At 44.7% G+C, this 21355-nt stretch overlaps 1 protein-coding gene across 3 annotated transcripts in view; it reads right to left on the bottom strand.

Moving 5' to 3' along the window:
* LOC114487773 (serine/threonine-protein kinase/endoribonuclease IRE1-like) overlaps nucleotides 1-21355 on the bottom strand; it is a 51237-nt gene that overhangs the window by 19262 nt on the left and 10620 nt on the right. For 2 of the 3 annotated variants that reach the window (XR_008619392.1, XR_008619393.1), the window contains exons 3-4: nucleotides 20814-21004; nucleotides 2805-2925 (exon numbers count right to left, since the gene is read on the bottom strand). Coding sequence is in view for 1 of the 3 variants with exons in the window: in XM_028499830.2 (XP_028355631.1) it covers nucleotides 2805-2925 (121 nt within the window). In the remaining 2 variants the exon portion in view is untranslated. The remainder of the gene's footprint in view (nucleotides 1-2804; nucleotides 2926-20813; nucleotides 21005-21355) is intronic. The other variant, XM_028499830.2, reaches the window with a different exon arrangement.

Below are 21355 nucleotides of genomic sequence, written 5' to 3'. Positions count from 1 at the left end.
ATCTGTATACCTTCTTTGGAGAGATGTCTGTTTAGGTCTTCTGCCCATTTTTGGATTGGGTCGTTTGTTTTCTTGATATTGAGCTGCATGAGCTGCTTGTATATTTTGGAGATTAATCTTTTGTCAGTTACTACTATGTACTTTATCTCTGTATCTGTTCGCCCCATAGAATGAAGGCTCTATGAGGGCAAGTATTTTGCTGTATCCTCAGGGTCTAGAACAGTATCTGGATACCTTTATAATCTACTTACGTATTAATGGTTTAGAAATACCAATTTTGAAATCTTCAGTTATAACTGCAAGGTTAAAATTAAATTGAAAACTCAGGGTCTCTATATGTTACCATCTTTAATCTTTGTATAGAAATAGAGACAGAGAGGCTACCCAGGGCTGAATTTAGCTAAAATAAGCCAATTTATTCTCAGAAAAACAATGTGACTTAGAACACATCGAAATTTCACTGAATTGAATTTCATTACTTGAAATTACTAGGCCTTAATCGGCTCTAATTCTGCCTTTAAGTGTCCTTTTTCTCCTCCTTGCTCTGCCTACCTAACCAGGTGCTGGATTCTCCTGATTCTATTGCTGGCCCGCCTCTCATACTTCCCACACCTTCCCTTCTCGCTGCCCCTCTTTCTCAGGTGTGTCTCACGTCTCTAGTCACCCCATGCACTGCTGCTGGATGAATGTGGAAGCAGAGTACCTGCTGAGTCACTCACCTGCTCAGCCGTGTCAATGGCTCCCAACTTCCTGTTCACTCAAGTACAAATGGCTCAGAGCTACCACAGGGCTCAATATCCCCCCCTGCCTCCCTCCCTCCACCTCCATCCCTAAGCTCCTCCCAAACCGGACCAGTGCCCACACCCCAGACCTGGCGCCTCCTTTGCTCCTTTCCAGGCCTCACTCCCAACTGAAAGTCAATGTATCCACCAAGGCTCAGCTCCAACGCGTGGAGCCTTTCCCGCCCCCGCGGCTGGACACGGGCTCACAGCAGTCCCTAGCACTCTCTTTGGCAGTTACAAGGCTGCTCCCGGTTGAAGTTCTATGTACTTGTCATTTCTCCTTCCCGACTGTGGGCTCCTTGAGGGCAGGGGCTGTCTTTTTCTTTTTTGTGCCCCATACGGTATCTTTCACAGACTAAGCTCTCTAAACATGTGTTAAATTTAAAAGGAGGCAAATTCTTTAAGCTCTAAGTTACAGGACAGAACAGATGGATTTTTTTAAAAAAAAATTTTTATTTATGTGGTTGCATTGGGTCTTAGCTGAGGCAGGAGGGCTCCTTAGCTGCGGCAGGCGAACTCTTTAGTTGCGGCATGCATGTGGGATCTATTTCCCAGACCAGGGATCGAACCCGGGCTCCCTGCATTGGGAGCGAGGAGTCTTAACCACTGCGCCACCAGGGAAGTCCCCAGATTGATTCTTATGTTTGGCTAAGTAACAAACGAGGCAGGACACGGTTTTGCTGGATAGAGCCGAGGCTACTTGCAGAAATTAAGACTTGGAGATCAATTTAAAACAATACATGTAGGGAAAAGCAAAGCGGAAGAATGAAGTGGCTTGGGGGCAAAAATGCCCTGCCTGGGAATACTGAAACTGAGGGACCAGCCCTAACATTTAACAGTGAAAATGTTTATCTCAATCCTTTTGTGACTTGTTGATTTTCATCTCTGGACAAAATCAGAAATTCTGAAATATAAAGAACTCTGCATAAACATGAGGAGAAAGAGCATAGATAATATTCTGGGAGATTGGAAGGCACTGCCAAAACTGGGCCCTCCCATCTTCTTGTGGCCCCTCACTCCTGACAGACCTGGTCCTTTCCGTCACTTAAAGTCCTTGCTGATCCAAGCAGGCCCAGCAGGTGAGGCAGGGCAGTCTGTGGTACCCCAGCTGCCGGCATCTATGGATGGTAACTAGGTTTGCTGCTGAATTGACAAGATGATGTGTGACCTTCTGATACACGCCAATATTTTTCCATGTAAAATACTGTTTTGGAACATTTTATTAATGAAGGGAAAACACTTGTTGTGCTCATGAGAATAATAAGTCACAGATTAGTTACGAAAGAGGACATACCGGTCAGACCCGAATTTAGGGACAAAGGAGAATTATGACAGGACTGAATAACAGAGATGACTCTGAAGCCCCCAATCCTGGGATCTGCCTGGCGTTTATCCGGGAAGATTACTTTGGGAATTGAATACAATTTCCCAGCTCTTGGGACTCCACGCAGCCAAACATCACCAGGAAGACAAGATCATAAAATGGAAGCATGGTAGATTAAATGAGAGACAAGCTCAGTCCTCTACTTCCCTTGATGTAAAGAGCCAATAAAGTGACTAACTTGGATGAATGTCAAATCTTACAGCCCTCAGTTATTTCAGCCTCTATAAAAACAAATCAGTAATTTGAGGTTAGAGAAGATACCTTCTTGTAATTATGATTACAAGATTCTAATCATTAGAACTCAAAAAAAAATTTAAAGCAGCATGTCTTCCTAAAGACCAACCAGCCAGAACTATTAATAGAAAAGCCTAGAGCCATTTAGACATGAAATCCAGACAGAAGCAAAATAATAATAATAATAATAAAGATATAGCTTGTCTCAACTGATGCACTTAGCGGATACTCACAACTCAAGCTGTAAACATACCCTTTGAGTGCAACCCCTCTCTTCTCCTTGACTCCATTATCCTTTGTAGTTTTATTAAATAATGTATAACTGTTTTTCTCTTTTTCTGGAATGTTTCTTTGGAAGCAGCTGAGCAAATGTCCATGTTACCCAAGGACTAAATCCAAATTACCTTCTTTCAAAGTCCATTTGATTGAGCCTGTCCTCTTGCTGACGGCATGCAAACTTCCGTCCAGGGTTGACACAAACAACAAGGTTTCAGGAAGTGTCACAGTGCTGGGACTTCCAAAAATCTGCAATGAGAGGTAGAAGAATCTACGTGGTCAATATGAGTCTTCACCTTGGGCATGCACGACCACAGACAGGCCCCTCCCTTACCCCAAAAGTTATCCTTCTAAAATCCACCACCTTACAGATGAAGAAACCGAAGCTGACGAGCCTAAGTTCCCATCGAGGTTTGCTGCTGAACTGACAAGATGGACAACATCTTGGACAACAGCTGGGTCAGGACTAGAACCAGGTTGCCTGATTCTATCTGAGCAGCAATCCTTCCTGCACACGGGCTTGTGACCTAACATGTCAGGGATGGGGATGCTGAAATAATCCAAGGCCAGCCTCCACTGAAACAGAGAAAGTATGCTCAGCTTTCTGACGTCCTTCTCTTGGTTATATTTTACCTTCTAAAACCTGGTTATCTTGCAAGACTCCATGATAAAGAAGAATGCCAACACACCTACGCACACCCACACGCACTTAACGATATTTTAAAAGGCAGGGAATTTGGGGGAAGTATTTAAAGCAAAATAGGGAAAACAGTTCTCATAAACTCACAGAGAGTTTCTATAATGATAAAACACCAAGATTTTGAGAGAGACATGTTATAAAAGAAAATATATAAAAAACATAATGCAAATTTTTCTTTACTTATAATCAAAATATAATTTAAATCAAAATGTACTTCTTATGCTTAATGAATTTAAAAAAATATTTTACAGAAAAAAGCCAAAGGTAGTGAAATTCACTGTCGCATCCATTGTTGATTGGCAATGAAAATTATAAGTTAGCACAATCTTTCTGGAAAGCATAAAAGTACTCATATTTCTGATCCTGTAGTTCCACTTCTACATCCTAGAGAAATAACTCTGGATATGGAAAAAGCTCTTTGCACAACGCTACTCATTACAGCCCATTTACAAACACAAAAAACAGGAAAGACCTCAATTTCTTTTCTTTTAAGACCTGAACTTCTAAATGGTTGAAACAAATTATGACAAAGTCAATGGAATATTATGTAATTATTAAAATAGCACTTGAAAGAATCTACACTGTAGAAAAATGCTTGCCTATGTTATCATGTGAAAAATATAGAGTCCAAACTTTAATGCACGCTGTGGTTATAACTATACTGGACAGATTCTTTTTTTTTTGGCCTGCCCGTCCTCTAGCTCTACTAGGAACAGTACGCTCATCCACATGGTTTCCATGGGAGCAGCTGTGTGTGTGTGTGTGTGTGTGTGTGTGTGTGTGCGCGCGTGTGTGCGCGTGTACACACACATGAGCAGGTGATAGCTGGTACGGTTTCCTAGGACAACACCCTTCTGAGGTCTGGGCCCACTCAGCAACGCCACCTTGTAATGAGATTTTTCTCTTTCTTTGTCACTATACTGTCCCACCAATCAGCTGGTTCCTGTAGGTCTTGAATTAAAAATAGGTCAAGGCAACTTGCTTACACTGCGACAGTTTGAATTTTGGTACAAATGCTATTTTTAAAATATAGGAGTATGGCTGGCTTTTAGCATGAAACATAGAGACTGGAGGGTTACTTGTGCATGGAAGCCTGATCCCCAAATACCTGGTCACTCTTGGTAAAAGCCAGGATGACACTAGTTAATCCCTCAAAAGGGAAAGTTCAATTAATGGCTCTCTCCAGGGCAGCCTGAGGTGGCAGAACAAACACTCCAGTCCTTGCATTCCTTTTCCAAGGTGGAAACCCCCTGACAAAGGGGTGAAGCAGCTGCCAGAACTTCCTCTCACCTCTTGCATGTGTCTGACCTAGAGGGGAAGAAGTTCCGCCCTCCACTTTGCCCAGGGCCAGGGCTCCTCACCTGGAATGAGGGAAACAACAGCAAGCCTTACCCCTACCCGCTGAGTCTACTCTCCATGTAAAGCCTTAAGGATGAAGAAGAAGAGTCTGCTTTTAACGCCACCTTTGCAACTAGGAAATCAGTCTCAGTACAACCTGGCTAGGAAAATGGAAGCCCCAAGGGTAGCATCTGCCCTAGGCAGCATCCAAAGGTCTTGGACACCAACTATTTCGGGGGTTTTAAAATTATTTTAGTCACAGGGTACTGATGGTGACAAGCCCCATCTGGACCTGCTCACACCTGAACCAGAGGCACACACATCACCCGGAGCGCCTGGCCTGGAGAACAGTGACCCTATGAGCATCACTGAGGACTGGAGCCAAATGGGACTTGGAGGGGTGGGCAGGCTGCCTCTCACTGAGAAAGGGGAATGGGTCTGCAGCTTGATGTGAGGTGGCCGCATGAAGTCAGGTGGGGGCAGTGGAAGACTGAATAAATGAAAAGGGAAGATGTATGCATATCTGGGCGCCAACAGGTGGAAATCCCCTCCATCTGTCACATAGTTACCCTAGGAACAACCATTTTTAAGGTCTTGGGAATCACACCAGAATTGGGCTGAACAATCTGGGTGGTTGATGTACTAAGCAATTAAACTTGGGAGATTTCTGTGGCTATGTTTTCTGCCATGTGGAAAAAGTTGGATGAGAGGGAGGAAGAACGGAAGGAAGGGAAAGAAAGAATCAAAGAAAGGGGGCGGGGGAGGGAAGAAAGAGAGAAAGAAAGAAAGGAAGGAAGGAAGGAAGAGAGAGAGAGAGAGAAGGAGGGAGGGAGGGAGGAAGGAAGGAAGAGGCCTGAGAAGAAACACGGCTGAAAGGCTGGGAGAGGGGCCCTGGCCTCCACTGCTCCTCAGGCCTGGCCAAGCTCCTGTCCTTGGGCCCATGGACATCTAATCCTTGCAATCAATTCCCCTCTTAAACTCATTGGAACTAGGTTTCTGTCCCTTGAGACTGAAACAGTCCTAAACACACACACACACACACACACACACACACAGAGCTATTTTTTAATATATCTATAGAAAAAAAAATGAAGAAAATATTGTAAAATTAAAGCCATAGTTTTTCTCCTCTATTTTCTAAATTTTCTATAATATGATCATGTAATATGCAATGAAGTTTTCATAAAATATAAAGGTGATGGCCAAGTTAGCAGGTGGAAGACAAGCTGGGATTTAAAGGAGCTTCAGCGAGCCCCTAAGTTCGAGAAGCGCTTTCCACCTCAGGATATTAGGCAACCTGATCACCTTTGATCACTGATATCCACCAAACAAGGGACAAAAGTTTAGAAACACAGAGGTCTCCCAGTCAGAGTGTGTGTGTCCGGAATAGAAAAGTTTTGCTGTTATTAAAGCCTACAGTACAACTATAATTAACTAAATGCCTCCAATACATCTTGTCAGAGTACTGATATTAAAAGGGGCCAATAGTTACTAAAACATATCAGTGCTGCTCTACTACTAGTGTGGAAACAAAAGCCACCTGCCTTGTTTGAGCATCTTGGAAACCACAGGAAGAGCAACTGTCTATGGTTGGTTGGTGATTCGAAATAAAACACTAATCACATAACTAATACAGTCTTCTAAAAATCTCAAAAAGACCAGGTTTGGCTAGGAGTTGAATTTAGCAACTGAGAGCGCTGAATTAATCACAATGTCCACAGTCACATCACAAACCCTATCAACCCGACAGATTCTTCTCTTCTTTGAAGCTCTTGACGTTTTCAAATTAGAACGAGCCACTCTGAACAGCGTTATTCTCTCATGAGGCAAATTAATATTACAAAATTTCTGCCTTTTTCCCCCAGGTTTTTTAAAGCATGAAAATGTTTGCTTTCAGATATAGTTGCTATAACTCACGTGACTTCAGTAAGCTTCTAGATGCGATGTGCGATATTGAGCACAGCTGAGAACTATTTGTACCTAAGCATCTAAAAACACTGCTTCACAATAATGACCTTGCATATCACCTTCACCCTGTCAATGCTCCCTTTTCCCTGCAATGGATGAATTAGCAGCAGGCCCTAGAGTTATGCAAACTAGTTTCCAGAGAGCCTGAAAGCAGAAAGAAAAGGCTGATCCTGCAGATCTGTTTCAAGTTGATTACATGGAATCTGACTCATTTTTCAGACAAGTGGGTTATACACTCCTGGCTTCGACAGTGACTTCTAAAAAAGTAATTGCAGTGACATTGTAGAGGTAGTGGCAGGGAATCTCGTCCAGCCTAAAACGAGACATCCATTAGCTAATTGGTCCTCATGGAAGTCTGGCCACATACGTCCTCTCACACAAGGTGACCCTGACATAACAATTCTGGAAATGCCCCGTCTGAGGACCATGGAGCCTGGCAATTCGGACCAGATGATGCTAGGAAAGTGGGTGTCTGTAAAACCAGCTTATTTCACTTATGTTGATTCTGTGGTAAAAACAGTCCTCACTGCCGCCCTGCTCAGCCAGAACTCCCTCCCGTGAAAACATAATTCCGGGGCTGGATCCTCATGTTCAATGTTCTGATTATGAAGCAAGATTTCCCAAAGTCCAGCAGCTACACCACTGCATAAAATGCACCACTTGCTTTGCTTTTCCCACAAAGACATGGAAGCAGCTGCCAGCTGCTCATACAGAGATGATTAAAAGGTAGTAGTCGCCGACGATTTCATTCTCTAATATTCTAAACTCAGCTAATTGTCAGTTGCTCCTGCATTAACTACCTCAACTGCTTGTATTTCAGGTAAGAAAAAAAAAGTCTTCTAAAACAAGTTCTGAGATAACTGTGTTTAGAGAAAGTCTTCAGTAAAGAGCACTATGGACACAAGGGACAGATATGTGTTTAGGCAGCACAGAAACAAATGAAACAAGCCTCTAACACAAACCCACCAATTTCTGAACTAGTACTTGGGATGGGTCAGGCCAGAGGTGGCTCACCACCAGCAGCTGGAGGAGAAGAGTCAGCAAGGCCGGGGTTTGGTTCCAGCTGCCAGGCTATCACTGGAGTGGCTGCTCCCTTGCACCCACCCTCTGGCACCTGAGGAAGCACAGCAGGAAGCAGGCTGCATGCTGCTCTGAGACTCAGAACACAGGGCAGCCCTGTGCTCCCCATCAAGGTTTTCCAAAAGGCTGCATTTTCCAAAGAAACACAATTCTTAAATTCCAGATAGGTATTTCAAGAACCAGCCCACAGGTTAACAGAATACCTAATAACAAGGCTCAGAAATAAGATTAATAAACTTGGCACAGACCTTTCATCTCAAAGTCAGGGGGAAAAAGTGGGCCACGCACACACGTCTCATATCCAGCTTTCCAAAGTGATCTACACTTGATGAGTACCGCAGTATCGTTTCTATTTCCCAAACTAGTGTGTTCTACCCCCACAAAAAAGTTGTGCACACACAGAGAAGACCCACACTGTGAACAAGAGAGCCATGCACTTCTCAGGTGGTGTGCAAACTGATCGGGTCTAACCCAAGTGTCCGTCTCCAAAAGCTCAATTTATATGGCAGCACTAGCATAGTAGAAGTAAAAACAGTAAAAATGATTAGAATAAAAATCTTTCCCGGGAAACTTCTCCCCTTCTTACCTCCATTCCAACAGACCAAAACATCTATAATAATATTAGAATACAATAATCTGGCTAATAACAAAATGACATATATATTTTTTCTTTTAGGAGTACCACACTGATTTCCAGGATTAGCTGAGAGGCTGGGGTTTTGGGGGTTGTTGGTGTTTTGTTTTATTTTTTTTAACTAATCTTTCTTCAGTGTTCATTGGATTAGGCAATGTTATATTGCATAAGCCTCACTTTAGTTTTATTTACTTAAGGTTAAGAAAACCATTCCTCCAAACTATAAATACCATACTTGTGTAAGTCTAGCATGGATATTAGCATGTTTCCAATAGAATATCCTTACACAACGTAGTGTGCACCTAAATCCCTGGAACCTACACCCTGCCACCAACAACCAGTCTGCCTCGTGCAGTGCGGGGCTCCCTGCCACAGCTCAAAGCCACTGGACAGTGGGCCACAGAGGTAAAGCCAAAGGGAAGGGACTTTTGGTTGGTTGATGAATACACATGATGGTATCATAGGTAAGACTTAAAACAGGTACGCAAGTGAGGGAAGGATTACATAAGGAAGATTTCCAAGCTATTTTGTTTTGCTACTTAGGACACGCAAAAGCTTAAAACAATTAAAATTGCATGTCACCAAATGTAGAGTAATAAATTGCAAATGGATTAGAAGGTGCTAGGGAATCGGAGCTTATAATTATTAACCTGAGCAATAAGGCTCAGAGGTGAGAAGGGCATTCTCTGCCGGGGGACGTACCAATGGCAAAGGACCCTAAAGGGGAGAGAAAGTAAGACTGCGTGTGTGTGTGTGTGTGTGTGTGTGTGTGTGTGTGTGCACGTGGTGAGGGAGGTTTCTGATGGATACGAAAGCAGAGGTGAGGGCTAATGGCAAATAGACTGGGTCCTTCTGCTGGCTATAATCAGCTGAAAGCTGCAGGATGGGTGAGCTGATTTTGAGAGGTATGGGTAAGACACTTCCTGGCGTGCCATAACGGATGCCAGCCCTAAAGGGCTTCTCTCCAAAAATAAAAAAAAAGGAAACCTGTGCAATTCAGCACGAAGTTCCTCAAAATAGTATTATGTAACACAGTCCCTTGGTAGGCACTAAACAACATTCAGAAAAAGGACATCTGTGTCTACAATTCAATTTGCAGCCATATTATCTACTTCAGGCTGTAAACTCCAGCAAAGCCTGGCTATTTGCAATTCTGGTTGCTTCACAAAACTACCAAGCATTCTAATGCCATTTGGCCACATGGTAGAAGACTCTGTGCTCAATGGTGGCCAAAAAACTACCAAGAATTCACCAAAATAGCATAAGATTGAAATCCGTACCCAGTAAATGCCAGCACACACCCATTACATAATGGTCCCTTGTTGAAAAATAAAGCCTACATGAGTATACGCCTCATAATGACCAGGACAGCAGGCTAAACTAGCAGCTCCCAAAGGCCTTCCTTTGAAGGTATCTTAGGTAAAGGCCTGATTAGACAGATACGACAAAGATTTTTATTCTAATCAAACCCTGCTCCCCACTCCCCATCTCATTTACACACTTGATCCAAGAGTAAAGCACTCCACTCCAAATGTGGAGACTTCTGTATAGTCATTTGTACAGAGTGACACAGAAACCTCATTGGGTTTATCCCAATTCAGTAGACTAAAGATTAAGAACAGAATTAAAACACTGGTGATATTAAGAAACTTAATTGTGTCTATGTCTTAACGATTTCAATCGATTACAAAATCATTCCAAATCCTGTTACACTTTGTTTACCTGTGTGTAGGTCAGCAATAACTATCAACCATATAGTTCCTTCTAACCAGCCCATCGGCTGCTGTGTTTCCTGATACTAGGTCAATAAAGGTAACCATGACATTTGCTTTGGATGGGAGTCAGGTATCTGGTTGGGATGCAGTAAATGTCAGGGCCTAACTGAACAGCACTGTGTGGTTTCCAAACTAAGGCAACTAAGAGAGTTAAACTAGTATTTGTGGCAATTCTTGCATGTGGTGTAATCCACCACCACCCAAGACAGTTAACAATTCTTCAGTGGTTCAGGCTACTCCTTTAATGGGTCTGATAAAAGGTTCCTCAAACATTCCACTTTATTCCTGAGAGGAAAGGTATGCTAATTTCACAACAGGTGAAGATACTTTCCCCAACTGGTTCTGGGGCCCCAGGCTAAGAGTCTAAGTTCAAGCAGCTGGCAGTTCCATTTGTCTTCACGGTCTCTCTGCCATCAACTTACATCGACACCAAGGGAGGAAGAAATACATTTGGGCATGAAAGGCGCTACAGGAGACCCTTCACCACAAGGAACCAAGCCCTTGTTCTTAGGGTGGCATCACATCCCTAAGGTCCTCAAGCATTTTCTAATATTAAAACTAAAACCCAGGGACTTCCCTGGTGGCACAGTGGTTAAGAATCCGCCTGCCAATGCAGGCGACACGGGTTCGAGCCCTGGTCCAGGAAGATCCCACATACTGTGGAGCAGCTAAGCCCGTGAGCCACAGCTACTGAGCCTGCGCTCTAGAACCCATGGGTCACAACTACTGAGCCTGTATGTCACAACTACTGAAGCCCACGGGTCTAGAGCCCGTGTTCCACAAGAGAAGCCACCACAATGAGAAGCCCCCACTCGCCGCAACTAGAGAGAGCCTGTGTGCAGCAACAAAGATCCAACGCAGCCAAGAATAAAATAAATAAATAAATTAATTAATTAATTAATAATAATTTTAAAAAACCCTAAAACCCAAGGTTTCACCATCATTTAGTGGTTGAGATTTTTTTTTTTTTTTTTTTTTTTTTGGCCATACCATGCAGCAAGTGGGATCTTAGTTCCCTGACCAGGGATTGAACCTGTGACCCCTGCAGTGGAGGCATGGAGTCTGAACCACTGGACCACCAGGGAAGTCCCAAGGTTGCGATTTAGAATGCACTTCTTGCCACTATTATTTTGTTGTCTTCGTTGCAGGGAAACAGCAGCAATTCAGGCCTTGTAAAAACTGAGAAACATATTAGGCTCACTTACCTTAATGGAGTAGCATCGTAAACAAACTAAACTAATAAAGGTCTGACTTAGACCGTAAATTCAGAAAGGGACTACCTGCCTTACAAAAAGCCAGATTTGATCCATTTGAGTATGTATATTCAACTGCAGTTAAACCTATTATTAGGAAGTCTTCATACAAGAACCCCAAGGGGAAAAAAAAAAGACTCAATTAGATACCAAATTTTTCAGTCCTGATAATAGCAACTAATCTGAAACTGTCAATTTTGCTCTTTACACTTGGTGAGAGATTTCTTTTGGGGGGAGGGGAATGGAAGGGGTTGAGTAGAAAGTGGATAAATGCTCCAGTTAAATAAAAATTATCTACAAACAGCTGTATTTATGACATAATTGCCACCTATGCTTGCCAGATGTTGCCAAGCTTTATAATGAAAGTCAAACACTATGAAATATGCCTGAAGTTGAGCTACCCGGCCAGACTGACTTGCCCTAGCCAGAATCCCCATTGTCTGAAGTACATCTGAAGATTACCCACTGCCCTGCTGGCCCAGTCCACCACGCCACCTGCCCCTCTCCAACTAGCTGATGGTCACTGAAGTCCACATGTCTCCACACAACACAGATCAAACAGGAAGGGCTATTTACAGCTTCTGGGATATGTAACTTCAGAGATGAAAATAACTGAAGATCACCTTACCCAAACCTCTCAGTTCACAGAGGAGGAAGTCAAGGTCCAGAGAGGTGAAGTGACTATCCCAAGGCACCACAGACAGCTAACTGTAGACACAGGACTGGAGCCAAGGTCTCCGCTTCCCCTTCTGGACCTCTGCCCACTACACCACACTACAATTTCACTGCTTTAAATCATGGTTCTCTGAGAAACATAAGCTTCAATTACTTGAGGCCTGGAGCTCAACCCTGCTGAGCTGTCCTGCTGGGGCAGATGGAGATCAGCACTCTCCTCTGATATGGGGGTAGTATCTTTTGGATGAGACACCAAATTGGTAATTTGTAGATTCTACATAGACACCCAATATGCCAAAAGGCACTGCGAATTATACAGGGTGGGGTCTTTAAAAAATGTTCTGGATAAAAATTCCTGAGATCTCACTGTAGATCTAAGTGGGCGGGGATAACATCACAGAAAGTCAAAGGTCACAGACTTAGCCACCATAAAAAAAAATTCCTGCAATACATTTATCCAGCCCAGTTCTAAAGGTTTAAAAAAAGTGCTCTTTGATGATGATGATGATGATACAGTGGCCACTGCCCATTCCTTTGATGAAGCGAGTCACTCTTTTCATGCCAGTGCCAAGGAAACGCACATTACTGATTAGCATGGGACAACTCCTTTGAACAGCAAGGACCATTTTAATGACATACATACACCAATGAGCCTCACACAGTGAGCCGTGACTGCTTCACTTAGCAGGAATAAGATGCTCGAAAAAAAAGAAGGAAATATGGGTCTGAATATTGACTTTTTCATGGGAGAGAAAATCTTATAAACAACAAGATCCTACTGTATAGCACAGGGAACTATATTCAATATCCTGTGATAAACCATAATGGAAAAGAATATGAAAAAAGTATATATATAACTGAATCACTCTGCTGTACAGCAGAAACTAACAGAACATCGTAAATCAACTACACTTCAATAAAGTAAATTTTGAATAAATAAATAATAAAATCTCATGCCACGGGATTTCCATAATCTCAGCATAGGTTTCCTTATTTTTTTAAATAAATTTATTTATTTTATTTATTTATTTTTGGCTGCATTGGGTCTTCGTTGCTGCACGCAGGCTTTCTCTAGTTGCAGCAAGCGGGGGCTACTCTTTGCTGCGGTGTGCGGTCTTCCCATTGCGGTGGCTTCTCTCGTTGCAGAGCACAGGCTCTAGGCGCACGGGCTTCAGTAGTTGTGACGCACATGCTTAGTTGCTCCGCGGCATGTGGGATCTTCCCGGACCAGGACTCAAACCCGTGTCCCCCGCATTGGCAGGTGGACTCTTAACCACTGCACCACCAGGGAAGTCCCTCAGCATAGGTTTCTATTTTCTAGGCTCCTCTGAGAGGCAAATGTAAGCATCTCAATGCAACTTTCACACATTTGGACAGAGACAGGAAAGCGTCGGAAACTGCTTGGAACACTGTTGGCACAACCAAACCTATGGAGTTGTGGTGTGAAAACTGAGGACTGCGAAACTGGCTGAGATGGAAGGATGCTGCTTCCTCCAGCTCATCAAGGGTAGGCGGGAAACAGGAGCAGGAAAGAATTACCAGCAAGGAGATACCACGCCTTTGAGTTCAAGGAAGAATCCCTTCCAGACACCAAGGAGGACAGAACTCCCTCCGGAGAAAGGAAAAACGGCTGTCCAGAGCCAGGAGAGGGGAGGGGACAGGCTTCAACAGGACATGCCCTACCGCCAACAGGCTCCATTCTCCCAGGGACCTCTCTTTGTAAAGTCGCTGTCCCCGTCAGTCTTCTGCCCCATCTGGAGGTCACCCAATCTCAATGCCAACTTCTCCAGGTCAGAAGACTGGCTTCCGTGGGTATCTGAACTGTGGGGCAAGGTGGCTAAGCTTCCAAATCTTTTTGTTGTTGTTGAAAACTAAGGAACAGCAATATCCCTTTGAATGCTTGGAAAGAAAAATAAATATTAAGAATGTCAAAGACAAGAGTTATGTAAATATTAGGGAAGATCATTTTATTAAAAAAATTGGTGCTGGCCAAAGATACCATCAGAAAGTAAACAAAACTCAAATCCTGATTATCCACTCTGCCCCAGACCTCAATTGCTCCCCATCTCTGACTCTGGTGGGCAGACAGCGATAGTGTAAGAGCTGGTGCTGACAATCCAGAATAATTAAGACAAGGTTAAAATAGGTTTGGCTTGTGGTGTTTAAGAAGGAAGAAGAGTATAACTGCTGAAAAGGTTTTCACCAAACGGTACTACATTACAAGTTCTAGGACTGTATTTGAATTACCTGGAAACTCACTTATGTAGTAGCCGTCATTTTCTGAAGATGCTGAACAATTCAACATATATTTGTTAAGCTTCATTTTTCGTGCCTGGGCAATATAACGTGGCTGCTAGAAGGAGTTGTGACGCACATGCTTAGTTGCTCCGCGGCATGTGGGATCTTCCCGGACCAGGACTCAAACCCGTGTCCCCCGCATTGGCAGGTGGACTCTTAACCACTGCACCACCAGGGAAGTCCCTCAGCATAGGTTTCTATTTTCTAGGCTCCTCTGAGAGGCAAATGTAAGCATCTCAATGCAACTTTCACACATTTGGACAGAGACAGGAAAGCGTCGGAAACTGCTTGGAACACTGTTGGCACAACCAAACCTATGGAGTTGTGGTGTGAAAACTGAGGACTGCGAAACTGGCTGAGATGGAAGGATGCTGCTTCCTCCAGCTCATCAAGGGTAGGCGGGAAACAGGAGCAGGAAAGAATTACCAGCAAGGAGATACCACGCCTTTGAGTTCAAGGAAGAATCCCTTCCAGACACCAAGGAGGACAGAACTCCCTCCGGAGAAAGGAAAAACGGCTGTCCAGAGCCAGGAGAGGGGAGGGGACAGGCTTCAACAGGACATGCCCTACCGCCAACAGGCTCCATTCTCCCAGGGACCTCTCTTTGTAAAGTCGCTGTCCCCGTCAGTCTTCTGCCCCATCTGGAGGTCACCCAATCTCAATGCCAACTTCTCCAGGTCAGAAGACTGGCTTCCGTGGGTATCTGAACTGTGGGGCAAGGTGGCTAAGCTTCCAAATCTTTTTGTTGTTGTTGAAAACTAAGGAACAGCAATATCCCTTTGAATGCTTGGAAAGAAAAATAAATATTAAGAATGTCAAAGACAAGAGTTATGTAAATATTAGGGAAGATCATTTTATTAAAAAAATTGGTGCTGGCCAAAGATACCATCAGAAAGTAAACAAAACTCAAATCCTGATTATCCACTCTGCCCCAGACCTCAATTGCTCCCCATCTCTTACTCTGGTGGGCAGACAGCGATAGTGTAAGAGCTGGTGCTGACAATCCAGAATAATTAAGACAAGGTTAAAATAGGTTTGGCTTGTGGTGTTTAAGAAGGAAGAAGAGTATAACTGCTGAAAAGGTTTTCACCAAACGGTACTACATTACAAGTTCTAGGACTGTATTTGAATTACCTGGAAACTCACTTATGTAGTAGCCGTCATTTTCTGAAGATGCTGAACAATTCAACATATATTTGTTAAGCTTCATTTTTCGTGCCTGGGCAATATAACGTGGCTGCTAGAAGGGCAGTCACTTACCTCCCTGTGCCTTGGTTTTCTCACCTGTAAAATGGGGGACAACAATAATACCGACTTCAAACGAGTGTTGAGTTAATATGCATAATGAGTTAATATATGTAAAGCTCTTAGTGTACAGGGAGCATCACATAAGTGTCAGTTCTTGTGACGCTGATTTATCAAGAGCTGTGTAAGACCCCAGGATCTAATCACAACAGTGATCTGATTCTTGCCCTCATGGAACTTATAGTCTAATAAGGGACCACAGCAGTAAAAATATCACACAAACAGAATAGCAAATTGCAGTAAGTGCTATGAAAGAGACTGTAAGAGAATAAAAGGAGAAGCCAATCTGGTCTCATGTGAGGGAGTGTGGATCACAGTGTCAACGGTTTTTCTGAAGGAGTAACATCTGAGTTAAGATCTACAGGAATGGGGGAAGGAAGGGGAGAATTTCCTGGGCAGAGGAAACAGCCTATGTGAAAGCCCTGAGACAAAATAATTTGCTGTGTTCGAGGACCTATCGGGCCAGTGCTGCTGGAGAGAGAAAGCAGAGCGGGGAACGGGACAAGGAGGGGCTTGGGAAGCAGACAGAAGGCCGAGTGTGTGTGGAATTCCCTGGCGGTCCAGTGGTTAGGACTTCGCGCTTCCACTACAGGGGACATGGGTTCGCTTCCTGGTCAGGGAACTAAGATACTGAAAGCCGCGCTGTGTGGCAAAAAAAAAAGAAGGCCAAGTGTGTACTTTTATGGAGTGGGCCGCAAAATCCATGTTTTATTTGTTTCCTATGCAGCTCACAGAAAGAGCAGGAGGGCATGCTGTTCATACAGGTGTAAAAGCAGGTCTGGAGGGAAAAATGCTCCTCGAAGCTGAAGCGTTAGATATACCAGTCTGTGTTCACACCCCAGGTGAGTCTTTTCTGGTGTTTTCATTGATACTAACGTCAGATTAGTGTTGCTTAGCCGGTTTACATCTGAACAGGAGCATAACACGCTGAAACTTCATGGGGGAGTTTAACAATGCTGGTTTTGTGGTGAAATGTGGCCTACAGAACAACCTCCAACGCGAGGGCTCTTGCTTTCGAGACCCCTCCTCTGAGAGACTTCTCTGTCCAGACACCACGCACGGGATCACAAAGCCCCCTCGGAAGGAATGAAGCAGGCCCCCTCCTCTCTTTTTCCTCCCCGGGGGGCTCCCTCTCTGCAGTACCCGCAGTCACTTCCAGGGCTAGTTTTGCTACAGGCGGCAGAAATCCAATGGGCACTAACCTCAGGGATCGACGTTTAGTCCCGGATCACAGGCTCACGTTCCTCAGGCAGGTTGGCAAGGACATGCAGTATTTATCAGGCTCTTCCAGGCACTCCCTGGTTCACGCTTCTTCCTGTTGACTGACTCTTCTACATCCAACTAACTTGCTGGTTCACCTATTTCAACCCCACCCCACACTGGACTCTTTTCTCCTACAGATACACAGAAAGAAGGGTCCTGTTTTGCATGAGGTGCTGAAGCCTCAAGGCCTGTAAGACTGCTGCCTTCAAGCAGTTTACCATATCTAGCAGAGAAACAGTGCAATACCGGGGAAAAGACGGCAGGCTCCATGACTGTGCCTTCCAGAAGCTGACCTGGCAGCATGCCCGGGCCGCGTCCAGAGCAGTTCCTTAACAGTCGGAGCCCACACTTCCCTGCTCAGGCCTTCTGCTTGCTCCTTGGCCTATCCTATGTTCATGCAACCCCAAAACCTGCTAATCATCCTTTAAACTCCAAGTTAAGGGAACTCCCTGGAGGTCCAGTGGTTAGGACTCTGCACTTCCACCGTTGAGGGGGCGGGTTTGTTCCCTGGTTGGGGAACTAAGATCCCACATGCTGCGTGGCACAGCCAAAAAAAATTAAACTCCAAGGACAAAAACCCCAAGGTATCCCCAGAGCCTGGCACATGCTCAACAGATGTTTTTTGGACCAGGGAAGCTCATAGACAATGAGACAGGGCACAGGAATATGTGTCCTGGTTTGGGCTCTGAGCAAGTCATTAAACTTCTCTGGCCATCAGTTTCTGATTCTATAAAGTAAGAAGACTGGGTTAGGGACTCCCCTGGTGGCGCAGTGGTTAAGAATCCACCTGCCAATGCAGGGGACACGGGTTCGAGCCCTGGTCCGGGAAGATCCCATATGCCGCGGAGCAACTAAGCCCGTGCGCCACAACTACTGAGCCTGCGCTCTAGAGCCCGTGAGCCACAACTACTGAGCCCACGTACCACAACTACTGAAGCAAGCGCGCCTAGAAGCCCGTGCTCCACAACAAGAGAAGCCACCGTGATGAGAAGCCCGCGCACCACAACGAAGAGTAGCTCCCGCTCGCCGCAACTAGAGAACGCTGGCGCGTAGCAACGAAGACCCAATGCAGCCAAAAATAAATAAATAAATTTATTTATTTAAAAAAAAAAAGAAGAAGACTGGGTTGGATGTGCCCTGTAGCTCAGAAGCATGATGATCCATGGCTTAGCAGGCCCTCACCTCTCCTCACGCTTTACTGTAGATTCTTCTGGCCCTCAACCAATCAAAACATGCTCAAAACCCACATGAGAATGAGAGTTTAGAAGTCTTGATGCCTTTGAACACAGTCATGCCCCATCCTGGTCTTTCAACATCCCAGTGTCCCCATTTATCTTTAACTATTGCAACACTGGAAATTAGTAATAATCTGATTCACTTTAAGGTTCAGGGTGGGGGAAAAGAAACACCATAGAAATAGACTAATGTTATGCAGGAGGAGGTGGGTCACTCTCAAGTACATGTACTTGCCATAGACTCTAAAACCAGCCACCTCCTAAACCGAAAGGGAGATCTCTGTTCTTCTCCAAACCACAAATTGGGTAAGTGATTGAACTCCCCCCACCCTGCCCCCCTCACCAAAAGCCCCAGAGACTTCCAAGTACTGAACCATCAGATAAGGGTGACATAGGGTTGGTTTTAGAAGCAGCTGTGGTTTGGTCCCCAGTTCGAGTACCAAAACTACAGATAAACTTGTTCTTAATCTCTCTGTGTAAAGAAAACCATTTTCTTCTTTGCAAAACCAGACCATAGCAAGTGGGAAATGAACTCTAACAGAATGACTGGATGAGGTCACTGGATTGTTCAGAGGGAGGTTGTGCCTTCGAGGTCAGATTCCCTAAACCTGGCTTTATGCCTTTCTTGCAGTATTTGAATTTATCTGGAGATCTTATAAATACTTCCACAATAGAAAAAAACTATTTAATTTTGTTTGTAAAAATTTATATATATATATATATATATATATAGGTACTTCCCTGGTGGTCCAGTGGTTAAGAATCTGCCTTCCAATACAGGGGACATCGGTTTGATCCCTGGTCGGGGAACTGAGTCACATGCCGCGGGGCAACTAAGCCCGTGTGCCACAACTACTGAGCATCCATGCGCTCTGCGCCACAACTAGAGAGCCCGCGTGCCGCAACGAAAGATCCCGCGTGCCGCAACTAAGACCCGATGCAGCCATAAATAAAAAAATAAATAAATAAATATTTTAAAAATACACACACACACACACACACACACACATCACATGTGTATTTGGGAGCAGAACCATCAAAAAATCAAAGAATTGCTGGCTCTGTTCCAAGTCACAGGGCCTTCTGAGGTTTCCTTGACAGATTTTTAAACTTTCTCTTGTTATGTTACTGTTAAAAATTGACAACAGTTATACTCAGTACCTCATTTTTGCTCAGGATTTGCAAACATACATGAGCAGTCAACACCAGGCCGCCTGAAGATTAGATGAGAAACCAACTGGAGGACAAATAAATTTACACACACACACACACACACACACACACACACATCACATGTGTATTTGGGAGCAGAACCATCAAAAAATCAAAGAATTGCTGGCTCTGTTCCAAGTCACAGGGCCTTCTGAGGTTTCCTTGACAGATTTTTAAACTTTCTCTTGTTATGTTACTGTTAAAAATTGACAACAGTTATACTCAGTACCTCATTTTTGCTCAGGATTTGCAAACATACATGAGCAGTCAACACCAGGCCGCCTGAAGATTAGATGAGAAACCAACTGGAGGACAAATGAGTATCGTGACCCCAACACTAATGATGTGATGGCACTCAGAGTGTGGGGAGGGCCCAGTGGTCAGGGAAGGCCCCACGCTTCTGCTGGGCCCTGCAGGACCAGTGAGCCATGCCTGGAGAAACCACAGCCCACTGCTGGGGCAACTTCCAGGCCCCCATCTCCCTTGCTCTGCCCTACGTTTTCTTTCTTTCCACAGGATTTTATCACCTTCCCACATTCTATATATTTAGTATTTATCATGCTATTGTTTCTTGTCTGTCTTCGCCAATCAGATGGAAGTTTCACGAGGGCAGGAGTCTTTGTTTTGTTCATTAATGTGTCCCAAGCCCCTCAAACAGTGCTTGGCATATAATATGTACTCAATAAAACTGGGAGATGAACCAATGGATGAACAGCTGGGCTCCATTACATTCTGGAGCTGGGGAGCTGGGCGGCTCAAAGCAGAGCAGCCTCCCACCTTCCCCCACCCATCTAAGACGGAGTGTGAAACAGTATAGCTGTGGGACTCGTCCCTTTAACCTAAATGGTTCCTAATTCGAAGACATTTAGAAATAGGCCCACCGAAGAGATTTTCTAGTTCCATGGCCCTATTTTACGGATGAGGAAACAGAGGGGAAATAACGCGTTTGTCCAAAGTCTCCCAGCACCCAACCCCTCACCTCCCAACTCCCACTCACTGAAAGAATACATTTTTATCGTTTGGGTCAAAACACGTACAAAAACAGAAGACTGTACCTATAAACGACATTTCAAAACAGCTAAAATGACAAACTATGCCAATCTACCTACTTAACAAGCACAGAACTGGAGCTGCCGCTTGGGATATCCTTTAGAATGAAGTTCAGTTGAGAAACACAGACCTCGGCCCGGAGTTCACCCAGGTGTTCGGTCAGATGCCGAGCCCCGTTCAGAGGCTGACTTCAGGCACTTCCCTGAAGGTCCAGTGGTTAAGACTCTGTGCTTCCACTGCACGGGGGTCCTGGGTTCGATCCCTGGTCGGGGAACTAAGATCCCACAAGCCGTGTGGGGCGGCCAAAAAAAAGAGGCTGACTTCAAAGGGTGACCTTCCAATTCTACTGACCTTTGTCAACATGGTTCCAGCAGAGTTTAGATTTGGTCCAGCCCAGTCCATGTGAATTTTAGAAGTGAGTTTCCTCTTGTTTCTAAACCAGCTCTTAGGATTCTTTGAGTCATAGCCAAAGTGCAGCGGCTGAGACGGGGACCAGCTATGTGCTGCAGGGCCTTCTGCGGCGCGGCCTTCCAACGGTGCACCTGCAGTAAAAACCCTTCAGGCTGCGAGGCCGGTGACCGTCCAGATACCCAGGTCTCACACAGAAAGGGGAAGGAGAGCATCACAAACTGGACCCTCTGGCGATTTGCTTCCAACGTACATATTCTCATCCTGATAAGAAATCCCCTTTTTGTTTATACGCTTCGTTCTTGTACTTTTTTTGTTGGTTTTTGTTTTTGTTTTTGTTTGTTTTTTGCGGTACGCGGGCCTCTCACCGTTGTGGCCTCTCCCGCTGCGGAGCACAGGCTCCGGACGCGCAGGCTCAGCGGCCATGGCTCACGGGCCCAGCCGCTCCGCGGCATGTGGGATCTTCCCGGACCGGGGCACGAACC

This window comes from Physeter macrocephalus, chromosome 14 (assembly GCF_002837175.3).
Source record: "Physeter macrocephalus isolate SW-GA chromosome 14, ASM283717v5, whole genome shotgun sequence".
Taxonomy (NCBI): domain Eukaryota; kingdom Metazoa; phylum Chordata; class Mammalia; order Artiodactyla; family Physeteridae; genus Physeter; species Physeter macrocephalus.
Note: the sequence above shows the minus strand (reverse complement) of the source record. Positions and strands in the feature narration are given on the sequence as shown.